The sequence below is a fragment of the Penaeus chinensis genome, chromosome 36 (genome assembly GCF_019202785.1).
Source record: "Penaeus chinensis breed Huanghai No. 1 chromosome 36, ASM1920278v2, whole genome shotgun sequence".
In the NCBI taxonomy this organism is placed as follows: Eukaryota; Metazoa; Arthropoda; class Malacostraca; order Decapoda; family Penaeidae; genus Penaeus; species Penaeus chinensis.
Window position 1 is genome coordinate 4,001,917 of NC_061854.1, and position 17,500 is coordinate 4,019,416.

Sequence of the window (17,500 nt, forward strand, 5' to 3'; positions counted from 1 at the left end):
CCCCTTTCTCTTTCCCTCTCCCCTTACTTAAATTCTAACTGCTCAAGAGAAAAATGAATTGCTACCCTTAACTTCCAGTCTCTCTTCATTCTTCTTTCTTCAAATTACTTTTTTTTTTTTTTTTTTTACCGACGTGTTTCAAATATAAAAGGAACACAAGATTTTACACTGCTGGTCCTTAACCTTTCCAGACACTGCATTAACCGAGGCAGTGGGCGCGTTTGGGCGTATTAAAAATCTTCCTTCAATAAGATTGTGTATCTTAGATGGTATAATAAAGATCTAATTGCAATTATATCATTTTTCATTTCTCTTTTCATCATTTTCTTTCTTTTTTAATGTTTTCTTTATTGTTGTTATTTAAATAGAGTCCCTTAACGCTTTTTCTGTGAAACCCCTTGTAACTTTTATACTTTTATCCTTAATATTGTCGCTGGCAGTATGATTAGTAATGACACATTTTATGGCACGTGTTAATTTCCAACATAAAGTATGAAGTAGGACCGAATAAAAAACTGGAATTATATGGATATGTTTAATTACAAAATGCTATTTACACAATAAACACGGATGGGGTCAAATATAAAGAACCCATATAATAATAATAATTTAGAATCTCATCTTCACATCGGATGAGGAGCACCACATCAACACATTCACTCAACAAGTTTCACAAAAACACAGTCAAAGTATCACTTCTTTGAAACAACAAAGGAACAAATGAGAGATGCACGCCTGTCAATCATTACTTTTCACTCCTCGAAGAAACGTGACAAAAGAAAATAATATTCAAAAGATGAAGAAAAACGAGAAAAACAGTTTGGCATAATTGACACTCAGTGAGTCACACTGAAAACAAAAATTGTATACTTCACTTATGCAAAAAATATTTATATATGGGTTGAATTATTTTACTTGTTTTGGAGGTCTGTATCTCGAAATTTGATTTATATGAAGATATTGTCAAAATATTTGTTTTTGTTTGTTTTTTTTTTACTTGTATCATGCATCCTATTCCTAATCAGATGAAATATAACAAGACTATAGATAAGGTTACATATCAGATAGATAATTTTAAACAATAATATGCAAGTCTTCCAGAGGCGCAATTACTGTTTCACAACATTATATCTTACAAATTATGTACGACTTTTTAGACCCTTGCCCATCACATGGTTATGTTACATGATAACACGATAACACTTCTGTCGCCCCAGGATGGCGGCGCTGACGGAGCCGGCGCAGCACCCCCTTGGGCGGGCGGAGGCTCCCCGTCGGCGTCGGGCGCGCCTACTCGGCCCCGATGCAGTCGACGGCCTCGGCCCAGTTGCACATGCCGCCCACGGGGTCGAACACCAGCTGCTGTGGGCAGGTGTACACCCAGCCGCGCACGAGGCCGCGCACCGTCTTGGAGCACGAGATGAACTTCTTGCAGGATTCAGGGTGAGCGAAGTAGCCGGTGTCGTAGCACGTGACGGAGCCGTCGGGCATCAGCACGGCCTTCTCCGTCAGCGTCGCCAGCTGGCCGAGGGTGCCCGTGAGAGCGCCCTGTTCCAGATCATCGTAATAGTAGTCGAAGTAGTCTCCCCCGATGATGGACGAGGCGGCGGGGCCGACGGGCGCGGGCGGGGCCCTCTGGGTCACCGGGCGGGGAGGGCGAGGGCTGCGGGGAGGTGGGCGGGTTGTCGAGGGGCGCGGGGTGGTGGTGCGGAAGGACGGGCGCGGGCGGACTGGCCTGGCGGCGGTGGGTCTCGGGCTCAGAAGTCTGGGCGTGGTGGGTGCAGGCGTGGTGGGCGCGGGCGTCCTGGGCGCGGGCGTGGTGCTTGGCCTAGGCCGAGGGCTGAGGAGCGATTTGATGGTCGGCCTCACCGAAGTCTCCGGCGCGGCGGTGGTGTCGGGCACGAACTCCTCCTCGAGTACAAAGTCCTCCTCGGGCGCGAAGGTCTCCTCCTCGACGAAGGTCTCCTCCTCGACTACGGCGGGCTCGGGGGTGGTCGGCGGCGGCGGAGGCGGCGCGGCGGTGGTGGTGGAGGGGCGCAGGCGGGGGCGGATGAGGGCGCGGGGCGTGGTGATGCGGGGCGAGCCGGTGGGTCGGGGCCGGATCCTAGCAGGGCCGGACGTCTGGCTTTCAGCCTGGGAGAAGCCCGAGCACGGGATTAGTGACGCCCAAGTGACAAGAAGTTTTCTTAAGCAACTTTCATTCAGTCAGAAAGCAATGAAACTGTTATTAAAAAGCAAATGCCTGGAGTAAGAAGCTTAACTTTCTCGGGCATACATTTTTAAATACCACACACATACTAACAGCACATAATACACTAATGAATGTGTTTAAGCCATGAACAACTTATCTTTTATTCACTGGGTTTATAAAGCTACTTTTTAGTTTATCTTACGTTCGCTATAATTTTAATAATATCTATACCACTTTCTATAACTTTACAAAACTAATTTATCAAAAACAATGGAAACTAGAGAACGCAAAGGCGTATTCATGAACACAGCAAGAAACACTCATTCCAGGTAGTCTAGTCAGCCACAGACACGAAAAGGAATATCCTGAAGGTCGATGAAGTCAAGAGGGTTCCTTCAGGCCGAGAGAAAGTCCCAAGTAGTCCGGGGGAGTCCTCTACACTAGTCACCTGCAGGTCAGAGCTGTCCCAAGAGGCCGAGGTCAAGGAGTCCCAAAGAAATGATTGCTGGCTATTGAACATGGTGAGGGGGAGGGGGTTGGAAAATGCATAAAAAAGGAATAAAAAAATGCACACGTGAGTAAGTCGGAACAACGTAGAACATTCTCTTACCAACAACGCGTCATTTTGGGGGGTTGGAATCTGGAAGAGATTTGTCATTTATACCAGAACAAACTGGAGAACGATCAGTGAACACAGGCTGATCAGACTCGTGGGATAAGTCTGTCCCGAAGAGGTCTGACTGTACCCAACACACATCAAGTCCTGAAACAAAGACGAAGTCCGTCGAAGTCTGGCATGTCATTTTTATTTGTAACAAAAGGTCAAACCGGGTCATGGTCTTTCTTGTAAAAATCAGAAGGGGAGGGATCGTCAGGCGTCAAGTCAAAGGGTTATTAACGTTATCTTTCATGCCATCATACACGTGAGGAAACAAACACAGTCTCGAGGCAGCTTATCGCACTTCTAAGAAGGCCGATAAGAGTGCAGATCGTGAGGTGCTACAGATTACTACTACATAAGTGATACATACTTGTTACAGGAACTGCAATACATGTGATTTAGTCCTTAGTGGCTAGTCAGTACGGGGTTTGGGGTGCAGGTCTACGCATAAACTACAGGTATATACATAATGCAATTTTTTTTTTTTTTATAACACAACAACGTGAGGAATGGATGGGGGCAGGAGCAAAGTGACAGAGGGTGGAAGGCTGCCAAGGTTTGTGTGCGTGTATAACTACAATATGTACAGTCGTGGTCTAAGCTGTATAAAAATAATTATACCTTACATTACTATAAAACCACCACCAGAAGATGGAAGGGAATAATTACTTGATCTGATCTGGCGTCGTCTCCGACTCTCTTCCTTACGACAATCCTTCTCCGTGTCTGTGGGTTGGGTCTGTTGGGCCTCAGTCCGCCGGGTCGTCTACCGGCAGTGGGAGTCGCCAGAACCTCCTCCTCCTCCTCCTGCGCCTCCTCCACATCCTTCACAACCTCCACATTAGTCGCGGTCGTTCCTGTGACAGATGTTTCCTCGGCCGTGGTGGATGTGGAGGATGGCAGGCGGCGGCGAAGAGTGGAGGTTCTGCGCTCCCCAGGGCCTGCAGACGACTCCTGGCTGCGGCTGCTGGAGCCTGTGACTGGACGGCCTCTAACGCGTGTACGTGTTCGGGGCCTGGATGTCCTGCGTGTTGGGGTAGTTGGCGGCGGTGTTGTGGTGGAGGTAGTTGTGGTTGTTGTTGGGATAGGTGTAGTAATTGTGGTTGTGGGAGTAGTAGTGGTATCGGATATGGTTTGTGGCTTTGCAGGAGAAGAGGTGGCTGCTTCATCATCGTAGGAAAGGTCGTCGACGTAATAGTAATCCTCAAGCGCTGCGCCACCACTAGCTACTCCGAAGTCATCGCCGGTCTGGGGAGAGAGAGCATCATGCAGGCGGGGGCGGCCTTCCTCTGCGTGGCTTCGCTGGGGTTTCGTGTTAGCATGCACTCTCGCCTTCTCCGTCGCCGTCTCTACAGCCATGCGCCCTTCGGATTTCACACCATGCTGTGAACCATGCACTAAGGGGCTCTTCTCGTTAACACCGTCGGGAACGGAGCCTTCATGCACTAGTTGTAATTTTCCCTCATGTTGGAGAGTGTGTCCTGTACCATGCACGGTTAGATGGAGAGAGGGATCAGTAGAACCAAAGGACGAGGAAGAGGGGGAGAGGGATGAGGAAAGGGAAGAAGAAAGTGAAGATGAAGATGAGGTGGAGGCAGGAGAGAGGGAGGAGGTGGAGGTCTCCTTTCCCTCGAGAAACTGGGGAACACGGGAGTCGCTAGCTTCGCCCGTCACCGAAACAGACACCTTCTTAGCGATCTCTAAGGTCGGAATAGGGGACTGGGCGGATGCTAGGTCGGATCCCGCACGTGAGGTCAGCTCGAAGGCAGGGTCATCGCCACCAGACACGAAGTCAAGACTCTGTTTGGGGTCACTATGTTCTATGAAACCAGACGTCGACACGAGGTCGTCCTGAGTGCCAGTGAGGCCGATCCGTGACCCATGCACAGCACCGAAAGAAGCTGTCTGACTGCGCTCGTGTTCTGACTGAACGTGTGTCTGTGTGTCTGAAGTAGTGATTTGAGAATCACCTGTGGCTGTGACACCCGTAGCGATACTGCCACGTGATGTAAGAGTGTAGCTTGTGTCACCGGGAACGTCGCCTGTGTCATCAACAGCGGTCGTGCTAATATCAAATGTACCACGAGATGCATCAACAGTGCCACGAGATATAGTTGCACCACTAGAAATGGAAACGCCATGAGAGGCAACAGTGTCACGGGAGCTGGAAATTCCATGAGAAGCTACAGTGCCACGTGAGCTGGCAACATCATGAGAGGCAACATTGCCACGAGACGTGTCAAAATCATGAGAGGCAACAGTGCCACGTGAGCTGGCAACATCATGAGAGGCAACATTGCCACGAGACGTGTCAAAATCATGAGAGGCAACAATGCCATGTGAGCTGGCAACATCATGAGAGGCAACAGTGCCACGTGAGCTGGCAACTTCTTGAGAAACAACAGTGCCACGTGAGCTGGCAACTTCATGAGAGGCAACAGTGCCACGTGAGCTGGCAACATCATGAGAGGTAACAGTGCCACGTGAACTGGCACCTTCTTGAGAGGCAACGCTGCCACGTGAGCTGGCAGAATCATGAGAAGCAACAGTGCCATGTGAGCTGGCAACATCATGGGAAGCTATAGTGCCACGGGAGCTGGCAACATCCTGAGAAACAACAGTGCCACGTGAGCTGGCAACATGAGAGGCAACAGTGCCATGTGAGCTGGCAACTTCTTGAGAGGCAACAGTGCCATGTGAGCTGGCAACATCATGAGAAGCAACAGTGCCACGTGAGCTGGCAACATCATGAGAGACAACAGTGCCACGGGAGCTGGCAACACCATGAGAGGCAACAGTGTCACGTGAGCTGGTAACATCATGAGAGGCAACAGTGCCACGGGAGCTGGCAACATCATGAGAAGCAACAGTGCCACGTGAACTGGCAACATCATGAGAAGCAACAGTACCATGTGAGCTGGCAACATCATGGGAAGCTATAGTGCCATGGGAGTTGGCAACATCATGAGTAACAACAGTGCCACGTGAGCTAGCAACATGAGAGGCAACAGTGCCACGTGAGCTGGCAACTTCTTGAGAGGCAACAGTGCCACGTGAGCTGGCAACATCATGAGAAGCAACAGTGCCATGTGAGCTGGTTACATCATGAGAGGCAACAGTGCCACGGGAGCTGGCAACACCTTGAGAGGCAACAGTGCCACGTGAGCTGGCAATATCATGAGAGGCAACAGTGCCACGGGAGCTGGCAACACCTTGAGAGGCAACAGTGCCACGGGAGCTGGCAACATCATGAGAAGCAACAGTGCCACGTGAGCTGGCAACATCATGAGAGGCAACAGTGCCACGGGAGCTGGCAACATCATGAGAAGCAACAGTGCCACGTAAGCTGGCAACATCATGAGTAACAGTGCCACGGGAGCTGGCAACATCATGAGAAGCAACAGTGCCATGTGAGCTGGCAACATCATGAGAAGCAAAAGTGCCACGAGACGTGTCAAAATCATGAGAAGCTACAGTGTCACGGGAGCTGGCAACATGAGAGGCAACTGTGCCACGGGAGCTGGCAACATCATGAGAAGCTACAATGCCACGTGAGCTGGAAGCATCATGAGAAGCAACAGTGCCACGTGAGCTGGCAACATCATGAGAGGCAACAGTGTCACGGGAGCTGGCAACATCATGAGAAGCAACAGTGCCATGTGAGCTGACAACATCATGAGAGGCAACAGTGCCACGTGAGCTGGCAACATCATGAGAGGCAACAGTGCCACGTGAGCTGGCAATTTTTTGAGAGGCAACAGTGCCACGTGAGCTGGCAACATCATGAGAAACAACAGTGCCACGTGAGCTGGCAATTTCTTGAGAAGCTACAGTGCCACGAGACGTGTCAAATTCATGAGAGGCAACAGTGCCACGTGAGCTGGCAACGTCATGAGAAGCAACAGTGCCACGTGAGCTGGCAACATCATGAGAAGCAAAAGTGCCACGAGACGTGTCAAAATCATGAGAAGCTACAGTGCCACGTGAGCTGGCAACATCATGAGAGGCAACAGTGCCACGTGAGCTGGCAACATCATGAGAGGCAACAGTGCCACGTGAGCTGGCAACATCATGAGAGGCAACAGTGCCACGTGAGCTGGCAATTTTTTGAGAGGCAACAGTGCCACGTGAGCTGGCAACATCATGAGAAGCAACAGTGCCACGTGAGCTGGCAATTTCTTGAGAAGCTACAGTGCCACGAGAGCTGGCAAATTCATGAGAGGCAACAGTGCCACGTGAGCTGGCAACATCATGAGAAGCAACAGTGCCACGTGAGCTGGCAACTTCTTGAGAAGCTACAGTGCCACGAGACGTGTCAAATTCATGAGAGACAACAGTGCCACGTGAGCTGGCAACGTCATGAGAATCAACAGTGCCACGTGAGCTGGCAACTTCTTGAGAAACTACAGTGCCACGAGACGTGTCAAATTCATGAGAGGCAACAGTGCCACGTGAGCTGGCAACGTCATGAGAGGCAACAGTGCCATGTGAGCTGGCAACTTCTTGAGAAGCAACAGTGCCACGAGACGTGTCAAATTCATGGGAAGGCAACAGTGCCACGTGAGCTGGCAACATCATGGAAGCAACAGTGCCACGTGAGCTGGCAACATCATGAGAAGCAACAGTGCCATGTGAGCTCGCAACGTCATGGAAGCAACAGTGCCACTAGAGCTGGCAACATCATGGGAAGCAACAGTACCATGTGAGCTCGCAACGTCATGAGAAGCAACAGTGCCACGTGAGCTGGCAACATCATGAGAGGCAACAGTGCCACGTGAGCTGGCAACTTCTTGAGAAGCTACAGTGTCACGTGACGTGTCAAAATCATGAGAAGCAACAGTGCCACGTGCGCTGGCAACTTCATGAGAGGGAACAGTGGCACGTGAGCTGGCAACATGAGAAGTAACAGTGCCATGTGAGCTGGCAATTTTTTGAGAGGCAACAGTGCCACGTGAGCTGGCAACACCTTGAGAGGCAACAGTGCCACGTGAGCTGGCAACTTCATGAGAAGCAACAGTGCCACGTGAGTTGGCAACATCATGAGAAGCAACAGTGCCACGTGAGCTGGCAATATCATGAGAGGCAACAGTGCCACGGGAGCTGGCAACATCATGAGAGGCAACAGTGTCACCGTGAGCTGGCAACATCATGAGAGGCAATAGTGCCACGTGAGCTGGCAACATCATGAGAAGCAACAGTGCCACGTGAGCTGGCAACTTCTTTAGAAGCAACAGTGCCACGAGACGTGTCAAAATCATGAGAGGCAACAGTGCCACGTGAGCCGGCAACAGTGCCACGTGAGCTGGCAACATCATGAGAGGCAACAATGCCACGTGAAGCAGTGACTTCATGAGAAGCAAGAGTTCCGTGAGAGGCAATGATGTTATCTGCATCAGTTGTGCCAATAAAGCCAGCAACATTTTGTGTTGTAACAGTGCCACGTGAAGCAGCAGTGCCACGGGAGGCTGTAACTGTTCCATACACAGAGTCGCTTCCTCCCTGAATGCCAAGGGAAGTGTCGATGGAATGAGAAGCAGCAGTGCCTCGGGAGGAGGTCGAGGCATGGGAAAGATGAGTGCCATGTGATGCCGCAATGTCATTATCCTCAAAAACATGGGTATCAATGGCACCATGCGAGCTCTGAGAGGTAGTAGTGCCGGTGACACCAGCAGTGCCAGCGACAATAACAGTGCCCCTAACACCAGTATGGGCAACAGAAGAATCGCCAGTGCTTTTAACACCGAAAGGCACACTACCACTGATGTCGACTGATGCATCGATGCTACCGACATCAAGGGAGCCTGTGGTTAAAGATTCAGTAACAGAGCCACGAGTCTCGTGTGAACCCGACACTTGCCCAAAGCCTGGCACTGGCACCAGAGTGTGATGGACGTCACCATCCTCCTGGGGCGATAGCATTTTCGAGGTCGTGAACAGACACGACCTCTGGTGCCAAGTCAGCAGGGGTCACGACCACCGACTCTGACACAGGACTAACCGTCGTGCGGGAAGACGCAGTCGACACCCTGACCCTTTTACGACCTCGCACGACCTTCACTACAAGATTGTTCTCATGATCCACCCCTGCGATCCGTGACCTCGAGCTGACCCTTCCTCGAACGGGGTCCGCCGATCCGGTTAGTTCGATTGGGTCAAACAGGTCACGTTGGTCTTCCGCGGGCTGTTGAGTTAAGATCTCAGGTGACTCAGAGGTCGCCTGAATTGGAGGAGGAGGAGGTGGGGTAGGGGTATGATCTGCCTGGAGGAGGGGGGGCTGAACACCTGTTGTCAGCTGATCAGCGGAAAGGGGAGGGGAGGGCCTCTGATCGGCAGAGTCGGGAGGGGCAACTTCATGCAAAAGGTTTTCCTCAATGTCCAAGGTAGGGGTGGGCGTGGCAATGCCGGAGGGGGTGGAGGAGGGTCGTACCACAAGTGGGCGGTACTTGACGGGGGGCGCACTTACGGGGAAGGTCGAGGCGACGGTCGTTTCCTCAAAGGTCGTGGGGAACTCTTCCTCGACGGTCGTGCTGGGTTGTGAAGTCGTGCCGCGACCTCTTTGCAGGGTCACGTACCTGTGGAATCGGGTCAAAGGTCAGCAGGGTTTTTTTTGTTTTCCTTTTTATCATTAGTCAGTAACTCCTATACATATACACTGTTCATCTACTACTGCTGCTAATAACAATGACAATATGGAACACGAAACTGATGGTAATAATATCAAGCAGAAGAATGAGAATAAGAATGAGAATAAGAATAGCAATAACAATAATAATAAAACAATGATAATAATAGCAGTAGCAGCAGTAGTAGTAGTAACAGTAGTAGTAATAAGCAGTAGGGTAGTAACAGTAGTATTAATAGTAGTAGTATAGTTAAATTAGTAGGAATATCATCACTGACTGTAATATTTCATATAAATTTCACTGTTATTATCATTAACATCACATTAATTGTAGCGAAAAGCAGTTCAGCTTTATCATCAGCAACAGAGCCACACCAACAACGGGTTATTTTGAGAGCGAGAAAGTGTTAAACCACGCAGAGAAAAAACAATATAAATTAAAAATAGAAAAAGAAGAAGCAAGAGAGATCTGGACAAACGAAAAAAAAGGCGAAGACCACGAAGCGGAAGCGGCACCTAACGAGGGAAAAACAAAAGCGCATCGCATTCCGCCGACCGCCACCCGGATCGGGCGCCAAGCAACGCCTCAGACCGCAAGGGGAAAGCGTATTCCACTGAAGCTCCCGACGGCCTCTTCCGAAACACAAGGCGACGGTACCTGGAGGTGGTGGGGCCCTGGGCGAGCCTCGTCTGCTGGGGTTCCTCCTCGGGGGAGGAGGGCGAGAGGGGGGTGTCAGAGGGGGAGGGGGGGGTAGGGGTCCTGTCACGGTCACGCCGAATGGTCACGTACTCAAGGGTGGGCTGCGTGGGCTCGAAGGACTCGAAGGGCGCCTCGGTGGCGTCAGACACGGCGCCCGGGCGACGGCGCCTCTCGAGGGTCACGTAGTTCCTACGTCCTCCGGCTTCTGGGGCCTCCGTCTCCTCCTGCGCCCTTGCGGCGGCCTGGGGGCGGGCGGGGCGCTGCCGCTGGATGGTCGTGTACTGGCGGAGGGGGTCGTCTCGGGTCTCGGGCTCGGCGGGGGCCGGACTATCCTCCTCTGCCGCCGCTGCTGGGGGCCCCTGTGGTCTGGCGAGGGAACAGAGAACATTGAGGACTAACAATGCAAAAAAAAAGAGTATCCAACATTAAAAAAAAACATTAACATTAAAAACACTAAACGTTAACATTTAAAAAAAAAGACAACAAAGCGAACCCAGAACACACACAAAAAAACACACGAAAAAAAGCAAAACCCGAAAACAAAAATTAAAATCAACAACCCTGCTACAAAAACAAAAGAAAAAAAAATAGTGAAGAAGGAATACCAAAGAAATATCAAATCCCCTGGCGTACCTCTCTCTGGCGATGCTCTGGTACTGAGGTCTGGACCGGCTGCCGGGACTTCCTGACGAAGGGGCGGCTGACTCCTCCGCGGGGGAGTCTGAGATCACGAACTGGTTCCCGCCGGAGTTATGGATCCTTCGTTGACAAAACAGGGTTGTTATTAATGCCACGAAAGGGAGGTTGTGAATATATCATGACTTAAGTATTTGAATTTTGAATTCTGAAGGATATGTCGTTAAGCAGGCAATTAATCCTCGGTGATTTTCATAATAGAAGCACTGAATATCTGGAGTTTTCAAATGAATGTATGTGTGTGAGTGTACGTGTATGTACATGTGCATGTGTATATGTACAGGTATATGTATATGTATATGTATATGTATATGTATATGTATATGTATATGTATATGTATATGTATATGTATATGTATATGTATTTGTATTTGTATTTGTATTTGTATTTGTGTTTGTGTATGTGCATGTGTCCGTATACGTGTTTTTTGCTTGAGTGCGCTTGTGTTTCCGTACGACCACGCCGAACAAGCAGACACACGCAAAAACTCACTTCCTGGCCACGGCGTTCGACACGGGCTCCACAACCTCGGGCTCCGTCAGTTCCTCCTCGTAGTCGTAGTAATAGTAGTCGTCCATATAGGAGTAGTCAAGGGGGATTTCGGTGGTGGTGGGGATGGGGGTGGAGGAGCGGGGGGTCGTGGCACCTGCCCCCCCTCGGCTCTTCTTCTCCGTGGAACACTTAGCGCGGTCGGGGTGGTCGCAGCCGTCGATCACCTTGTTGAACACCAGGTCTGGGGGAGGGGGGGGGGGGTTATTAGTGGTGGGGGTGGGAGGGAAGGAGGGTGGGTGGGTAGAGAGGGAGGGAAGGGTGGGAGGGAAAGGAGGGGAGGGTGGGGAGAGTAGGAGAGTGGGTGGGTAAAGAGGGGGGGAGGAGGGTAGGTGGGTGGGGTGGGTGGGTGGGAGGGAGGGAGGGAGGGGAGAAAGATGAAAGATGTGGGTAGGAGAGAGGGAGGGAAGGAGGGAGGGATAGAGGCAAGGGAGGGAAGGAGGGAGGGAGAGAGGCAAGGTAGGGAGGGAGGTAGGGAGGAGGGAGGGAGGGAGGGAGGGAGGAAGGGAGGAAGAGAGGAAGGGAGAGATAGAGGGAGGGAGGAAGGTGAGGAAGGTAGGAGGGAAGAAGGAAGGAGAGGAGAAAGGTGACAAAAGAGAGGAGAGAGAGAGAGAGAGAGAGAGAGAGAGAGAGAGAGAGAGAGAGAGAGAGAGAGAGAGAGAGAGAGAGAGAGAGAGAGAGAGAGAGAGATAAAGAAAGAGAGAGAGAGAGAGAGAAAGAGAGAGAAAGAGAGAGAGAATTAGAGAGAGAGAGAGAATGAATCAGAAACAGAGAAAAAACAGAAACAAATCAAACAGACAGAAAACAAAACAAAACAAAAAACAACAATCAAACTTCAAAACAAAACAAAATCAAAACAAAGGAAATCAATCCCCCTGCAGAGGCGTCATACCCGAGGGGCAGGTGAAGCTATGTGCCACAATGCCAAGTCCCGAGGCACCGGAATCCAGGCACCAGTAATATTTATGGCAGTTATCAGGGTTGGGGTAGAAACCTTCACGCTTGCATGAGAATCCTAGATAAAGAGAGAGAAAGAGAAGAAAAGATTAGTGATAAGAGTAGTAATTCTACTAGTAGTCATATAATAATAGTAATACTCATCAACAACAACAAAAGAACAATAATAATAATAATCATAATCATAATCATAATCATAATCATAATCATAATAATAATAATAATAATAATAATAATAATAATAATAATAATAACAATAATAATAATAATAATAATAATGAAAATAATAATAATGTGATCAATAATGATAACAACAACACCAACGTAAAAAATCCGCAGTAATAATCACCAGTTGATGGACTTGGCGTCGTGGGCGGGGCGGGCGTGTTGAGGGGGTCAATGGTGGTGGTTTGTTGCTGACGCCTGTTCTGTGGGCGAGCTCCCGGGCGGCGGCGACGTTCGGGCACGCGGGCAGCCGTGGTTGGTCTGGTAGGCCTGAGGAAAGGGTGCGGTGAGGATTCATTCTAATGTGATTGATTTCAAAGTGATTCATTTCAGTGTGAGTTTCAATGTAATTCTAAATCGAAAAGGTTCTTTTGCTTATTTTGTTATACCAATTCTGAGTATATTTTGAGGAGAGAAGGGAGCTTTAATTGAGAGAAAAAAAAAGTTGCAAGAACATAAATGGTTTTATTATTATTCATTATGTTTATGCATGTATACATACTGCACAGGCATGCAAACATGCACGCATATATACATACATGCACGTAAATACACACATACATATATACATACACGTAAATACATTCATCCATCAATCCATGCATGCATATACATACACACATAAACACATTCACGCATTCATACCCTTCCATATACATATATACACACCTACCCACGTACCCACATAAACAGCTCAATAAATCCTTAACCCTCCAAGTTCCTTACCTGGGTGTGGTGGTGGTCGTGGCGGGGGCGGGCGTGGTCCTTGTCCGTGGGCGGTTGAGGCGTGAGGTAAGGCTAGGGGTGCGGGGCCTGTCGCTGCTGAGGGAGAGGAAGTGACGTCATTACGCGTTTTCAAAATAAGGGGGGAATTAACGGCCGTTGGGAGGGTCGAGAGGGAAACGAATGTAGTGTTTATGAGGAGACAACTCAAGCCGGGTGGGAGAAGAGTATTCGTGCGTGCATTAGGGGCAGTATAAAAGGGTGAGGAAGTATATATACTAAGTCTGATAAAGGAAACGAGATGATTTACTTAAGGGAAACAAAAAGATAATTTGAAAATGACCATGAGGAAAGGAGAGAATTTGAAAGTAACTATCCGGAAAAGAGAATTTAAAAGTGACTGTCAGGGAGAGAGAGACTTTGAAAGTGGCGATGTAACTCAGAACTACAAAGATATCCGCCATGAAACTGTGCCAAATCTGTCACCAGGTTTCATTCTGCTGAAGATTCCGTAACTGAAATTCTATAAAAGATAGATTCACAACGACATGCTTTAAATAACGTCCATGCATAGCCATTAGTCAAGAGAGAAAGGGGGATTGAGATGGAGGGAGGGGGGGGGGAAGAATCATGCAATTCAGGAAAAATAAATTACTGAGGTATACGAAAAGGGGAGAAAGTAAGAACATCCATGCATAAGAAAATGAATTTTGTCCATGCAATTTTAAATCGAAAGGGTTTTTATGCTTATTTTATTATACCAATTCTGTATATATTTTTGGGAGAGAGGGGAGCTTTACTTCAGAAAAAAAACTGCAAGAACATTAATGGCTTTATAATTATTCATTATGCTTATTATATCGTTATTATGGTATACTCCTGTCGACTGACGCACCTGCAAAAGAAATCAATGATTCCAACATCCAATAAATTTATATAAGATTTATAAAATTAATAAAAAATAACAGCATTTGAGCCCCTCCTGTCTGCTAACGGGACTCCAAAAACCTTCACATTCGCAAGCGGAAATACAAAAATCCATCACCACCTGCCAAGCTAAGCCAGGTCAACCCACGCCCAGCTAAGCCAGTCGAAAGCCTCCCCTAAAAATATATATATAAGCTGCTGACTGTGGCTTCCGTGTACCTGACGCGAACTCTAGTGGATCTATCAGTGTCAGTCTGCGGTCTAGCGTCCCTGAATCGGGCTCCACCGCGAACCCTTTGACCGGCGTCGACGGGCGAACCACCCTCGGCGGTTCTGAAGGGCTCGCGGGTAGTGGTGGTGGTGTCCTGGGTTCTGAAGCGTCCTCGGGTTCTGGTGCGAGAGGAGGGGGTGCTGTCTTCGGTTCTCGTGGGGGAGGGGCGTTGGCGCGTCCTCACGAACGGTTCTTGCGGTTCTGGTTCCTGGGTCGTGGTGCGGAACCTGTTTCTCGAGCGCTGGGAGTCTGAGGCCGACCCTCTTGTGCTGAAGGAGTTAGTGTTCCTTTGTCTAGAGATATTGTTTCCCTTTTTATAAACCAAGCGAGAAGGAGGAATGATGTGTACGAATCGTGCGAAACGGACTTTGATATTCTGACTTCCATGATAAATGACTCATGAGTGAATACTACACGTGCGCGTACATATGATACTATGACTTCCATGAGCCTTGTAAATGACTCTTTCATGAGCGAATAATGCATGTGCGTATACATATTAAGACATAAGTGACATAAGTAAGTACCTGTCAGAATACAAAGCCCGCTCACTCGATTCTAAGATACCCATGCCCTCTCACGATGCTACATGTAAAGTGAAAAACGGAAACTGTATCATGTGGGAAGCTTCTAAATCCCATCCTATGCCTCTCTTAGAGGCAAGGCACAAAAAAAAACATTACTACGTGTCTGCTGTATGTATTTTGGATAACACTCTGTCTTTACCTTTGTGGTGTAACTGCACTACTGGTTCTAATACCATTCCCCCCTTGCAGTACTCCTGTAAAATAAGCATGTCCACAACCAGGGAAAAACTAAGAGGCTAATGGTCTGAAATACCAAAAGATCCAGTGTTCTGTCCAAAAAAATAAGGGACTATTATGATAATCTATTATGCTTTCCTGGTCTCTCTACTAACTACACTTTACTCACGCACACACACACACACACACTGACGGAAATCCAAGTGGGTTCCCGGTTAGCAAAGAACAAAAACCCAAAATTCTACTGAAGAACCGACCGTCTTCCTCTCGTCCATTCTCCTCCTTTTCTCTACCATTACCTCACTCTTCTAAAACACATTTCCCAACTACCGTTTCACTATATCTGAATTCCCCCACCACGCATCACCTCACGACATCGACACCATCAGCGTGAACCTACCTTGGCGTTGCTTCTAGTTTCCTGGCTTCGTTGGTCTGGGTGTCTTCAGCTCCAAAGAGTGCCTTCTTGCCCGCCTCCACGAGAGGGTATTGCTCGCCGTTGCAAATGCCGCGGAAATCATCGTTATCGAGACTCCAGAACATAATACCACCGAGGTCCTCATCGCGCACATATTCCGCCTGCGAAGAGAAAGAGAAAATGGGGAAATTTATAGAAAATTGAGAAATGTACAGAAAATGGGTAAACGGCTGGGGAAAAGAAACTGGAGAAATGTATTGAAATTTGGGAAATGCCTGCAAAGAGAAAATGGGGAAATATATAGAAAATGAGGAAGTGCCTGCAAAGAGAAATATAAATATATAGAAAACGGAAATGTATGAGAGGGTCGCAAGGGGAGAGTTTTTTTTTGTTTTTGGTTTTTTGTTCTTTTCGTGTATGATTTATTTAGTATTTTTGTTGGTTTCAATTTGGACGGATGACAATTTAAGGTTTTTGGGGGGTTAATGAAGGTCGAATTTATTTTATCAGTGCCAATTCCTGTTAAGAAAGTTCTCTCATAAAAGAAGTCTTAAAAAAAATAACTTGTTGAAAATATAACGGACACAACACAACGATAAACAATCACCTAAAACAAATCCTCAGCATTTCCACCTACCCCATGAAATTCAAAAGAAAGAAATATACACACATCTCTTTCACACAAAGCAAATCACCCTTCAAATATCAACGTATCTCACCTTCCTGGCAACAATCTTCTCGTCGTCGTAACCAACCCACTGATCTCCACTGAAGGCATAAGGACCGATGCGACGAGGGTAGGGCTTCCTCACGTCCCATCCGTGTGAGGCAATATTCTCGCAAACCTGTTGATTCATCAGTCGTGTTAGTGCCTGGTAGATGTGTATTCATATCGCAAACGGATACAGTGCGAGGGCGAGTGACATGGACAAGGAAGTGGAGAGAAAACGTTTATTTTCCCCTTAATTATGCCTAATATTTCTTCTTTTATTGTGTGAAAATTAGGATTACTGTTTATTATCACCACTAAGTATATTGGTAAAACTGCTGTTAATGATAATAATATCAACATTACCAATAACAATAACAACTATCATAACAAAACACGTATATCAGTACTATCTCTAAAACTTCTTTTGATAATAACACCAACACCGGTGATAATAATAACACTAATAACTAAACCCCAGTCCACGCACCTCATAGAAAGCCATGAACCCGTTTTCTTTCGTGTATTTTCCCTGCTCGCCCGGACCGTCAGCAGAGGCCCCGAAGTCCGTGAAATTTCCGTCGAGAAGCGTGTATGAACGGCCGTATGTCGGGATGCCGATGACCAGCTTCTGTCTCTCTGCGCCGAGGGAGATGTAGTATTTCACGGTCCAGTCCTGACAAAGAAAAATATTAATATGATAACAAGATAAAAAAAATATATATTTACAACAATATAACAACCACACAGACTCGCAGGAATACCATCTACAACCATAACCACACAAACAACCACCCACAACCAGAAACTATCCACAACTATAACAATCACACAAACCACCCACAACCATAATAACCACACAAACATACAACCATAACCATCCACAACCACAACCACACAAACAACCACCCATAGTCATAACCATCCACAACCACAACCATAACAACCACACAAACAACCACCCATACTCATAACCATCCACACCCACACAAACAACCACCCACAACCACAAACCACCCACAGCAACAGCCCCATCTACCTACCACATTGAGCTGGGCGTTCCACTCGTACTCGGAGGTGCCAGGT

General features: G+C 48.0%; 1 protein-coding gene across 1 annotated transcript in view; it reads right to left on the bottom strand.

The window, feature by feature from the left end:
- Positions 1–521: 521 nt before the first annotated feature.
- Positions 522–17,500, bottom strand: part of LOC125044797 (serine-rich adhesin for platelets-like) — a 57,902-nt gene continuing 40,923 nt past the window's right edge. The window contains 17 exon segments of the mRNA XM_047641757.1: positions 522–2,133; positions 3,522–7,452; positions 7,494–7,952; positions 7,984–8,756; positions 8,797–9,033; positions 9,280–9,424; positions 10,133–10,540; positions 10,808–10,933; positions 11,364–11,604; positions 12,313–12,435; positions 12,727–12,872; positions 13,329–13,424; positions 14,472–14,792; positions 15,688–15,866; positions 16,425–16,550; positions 16,905–17,090; positions 17,458–17,500. The exon segment at positions 17,458–17,500 is cut by the window's right edge and continues 113 nt beyond it. Coding sequence (XP_047497713.1) covers positions 1,291–2,133; positions 3,522–7,452; positions 7,494–7,952; positions 7,984–8,756; positions 8,797–9,033; positions 9,280–9,424; positions 10,133–10,540; positions 10,808–10,933; positions 11,364–11,604; positions 12,313–12,435; positions 12,727–12,872; positions 13,329–13,424; positions 14,472–14,792; positions 15,688–15,866; positions 16,425–16,550; positions 16,905–17,090; positions 17,458–17,500 — 8,383 coding nt within the window. The 3' untranslated portion in view covers positions 522–1,290.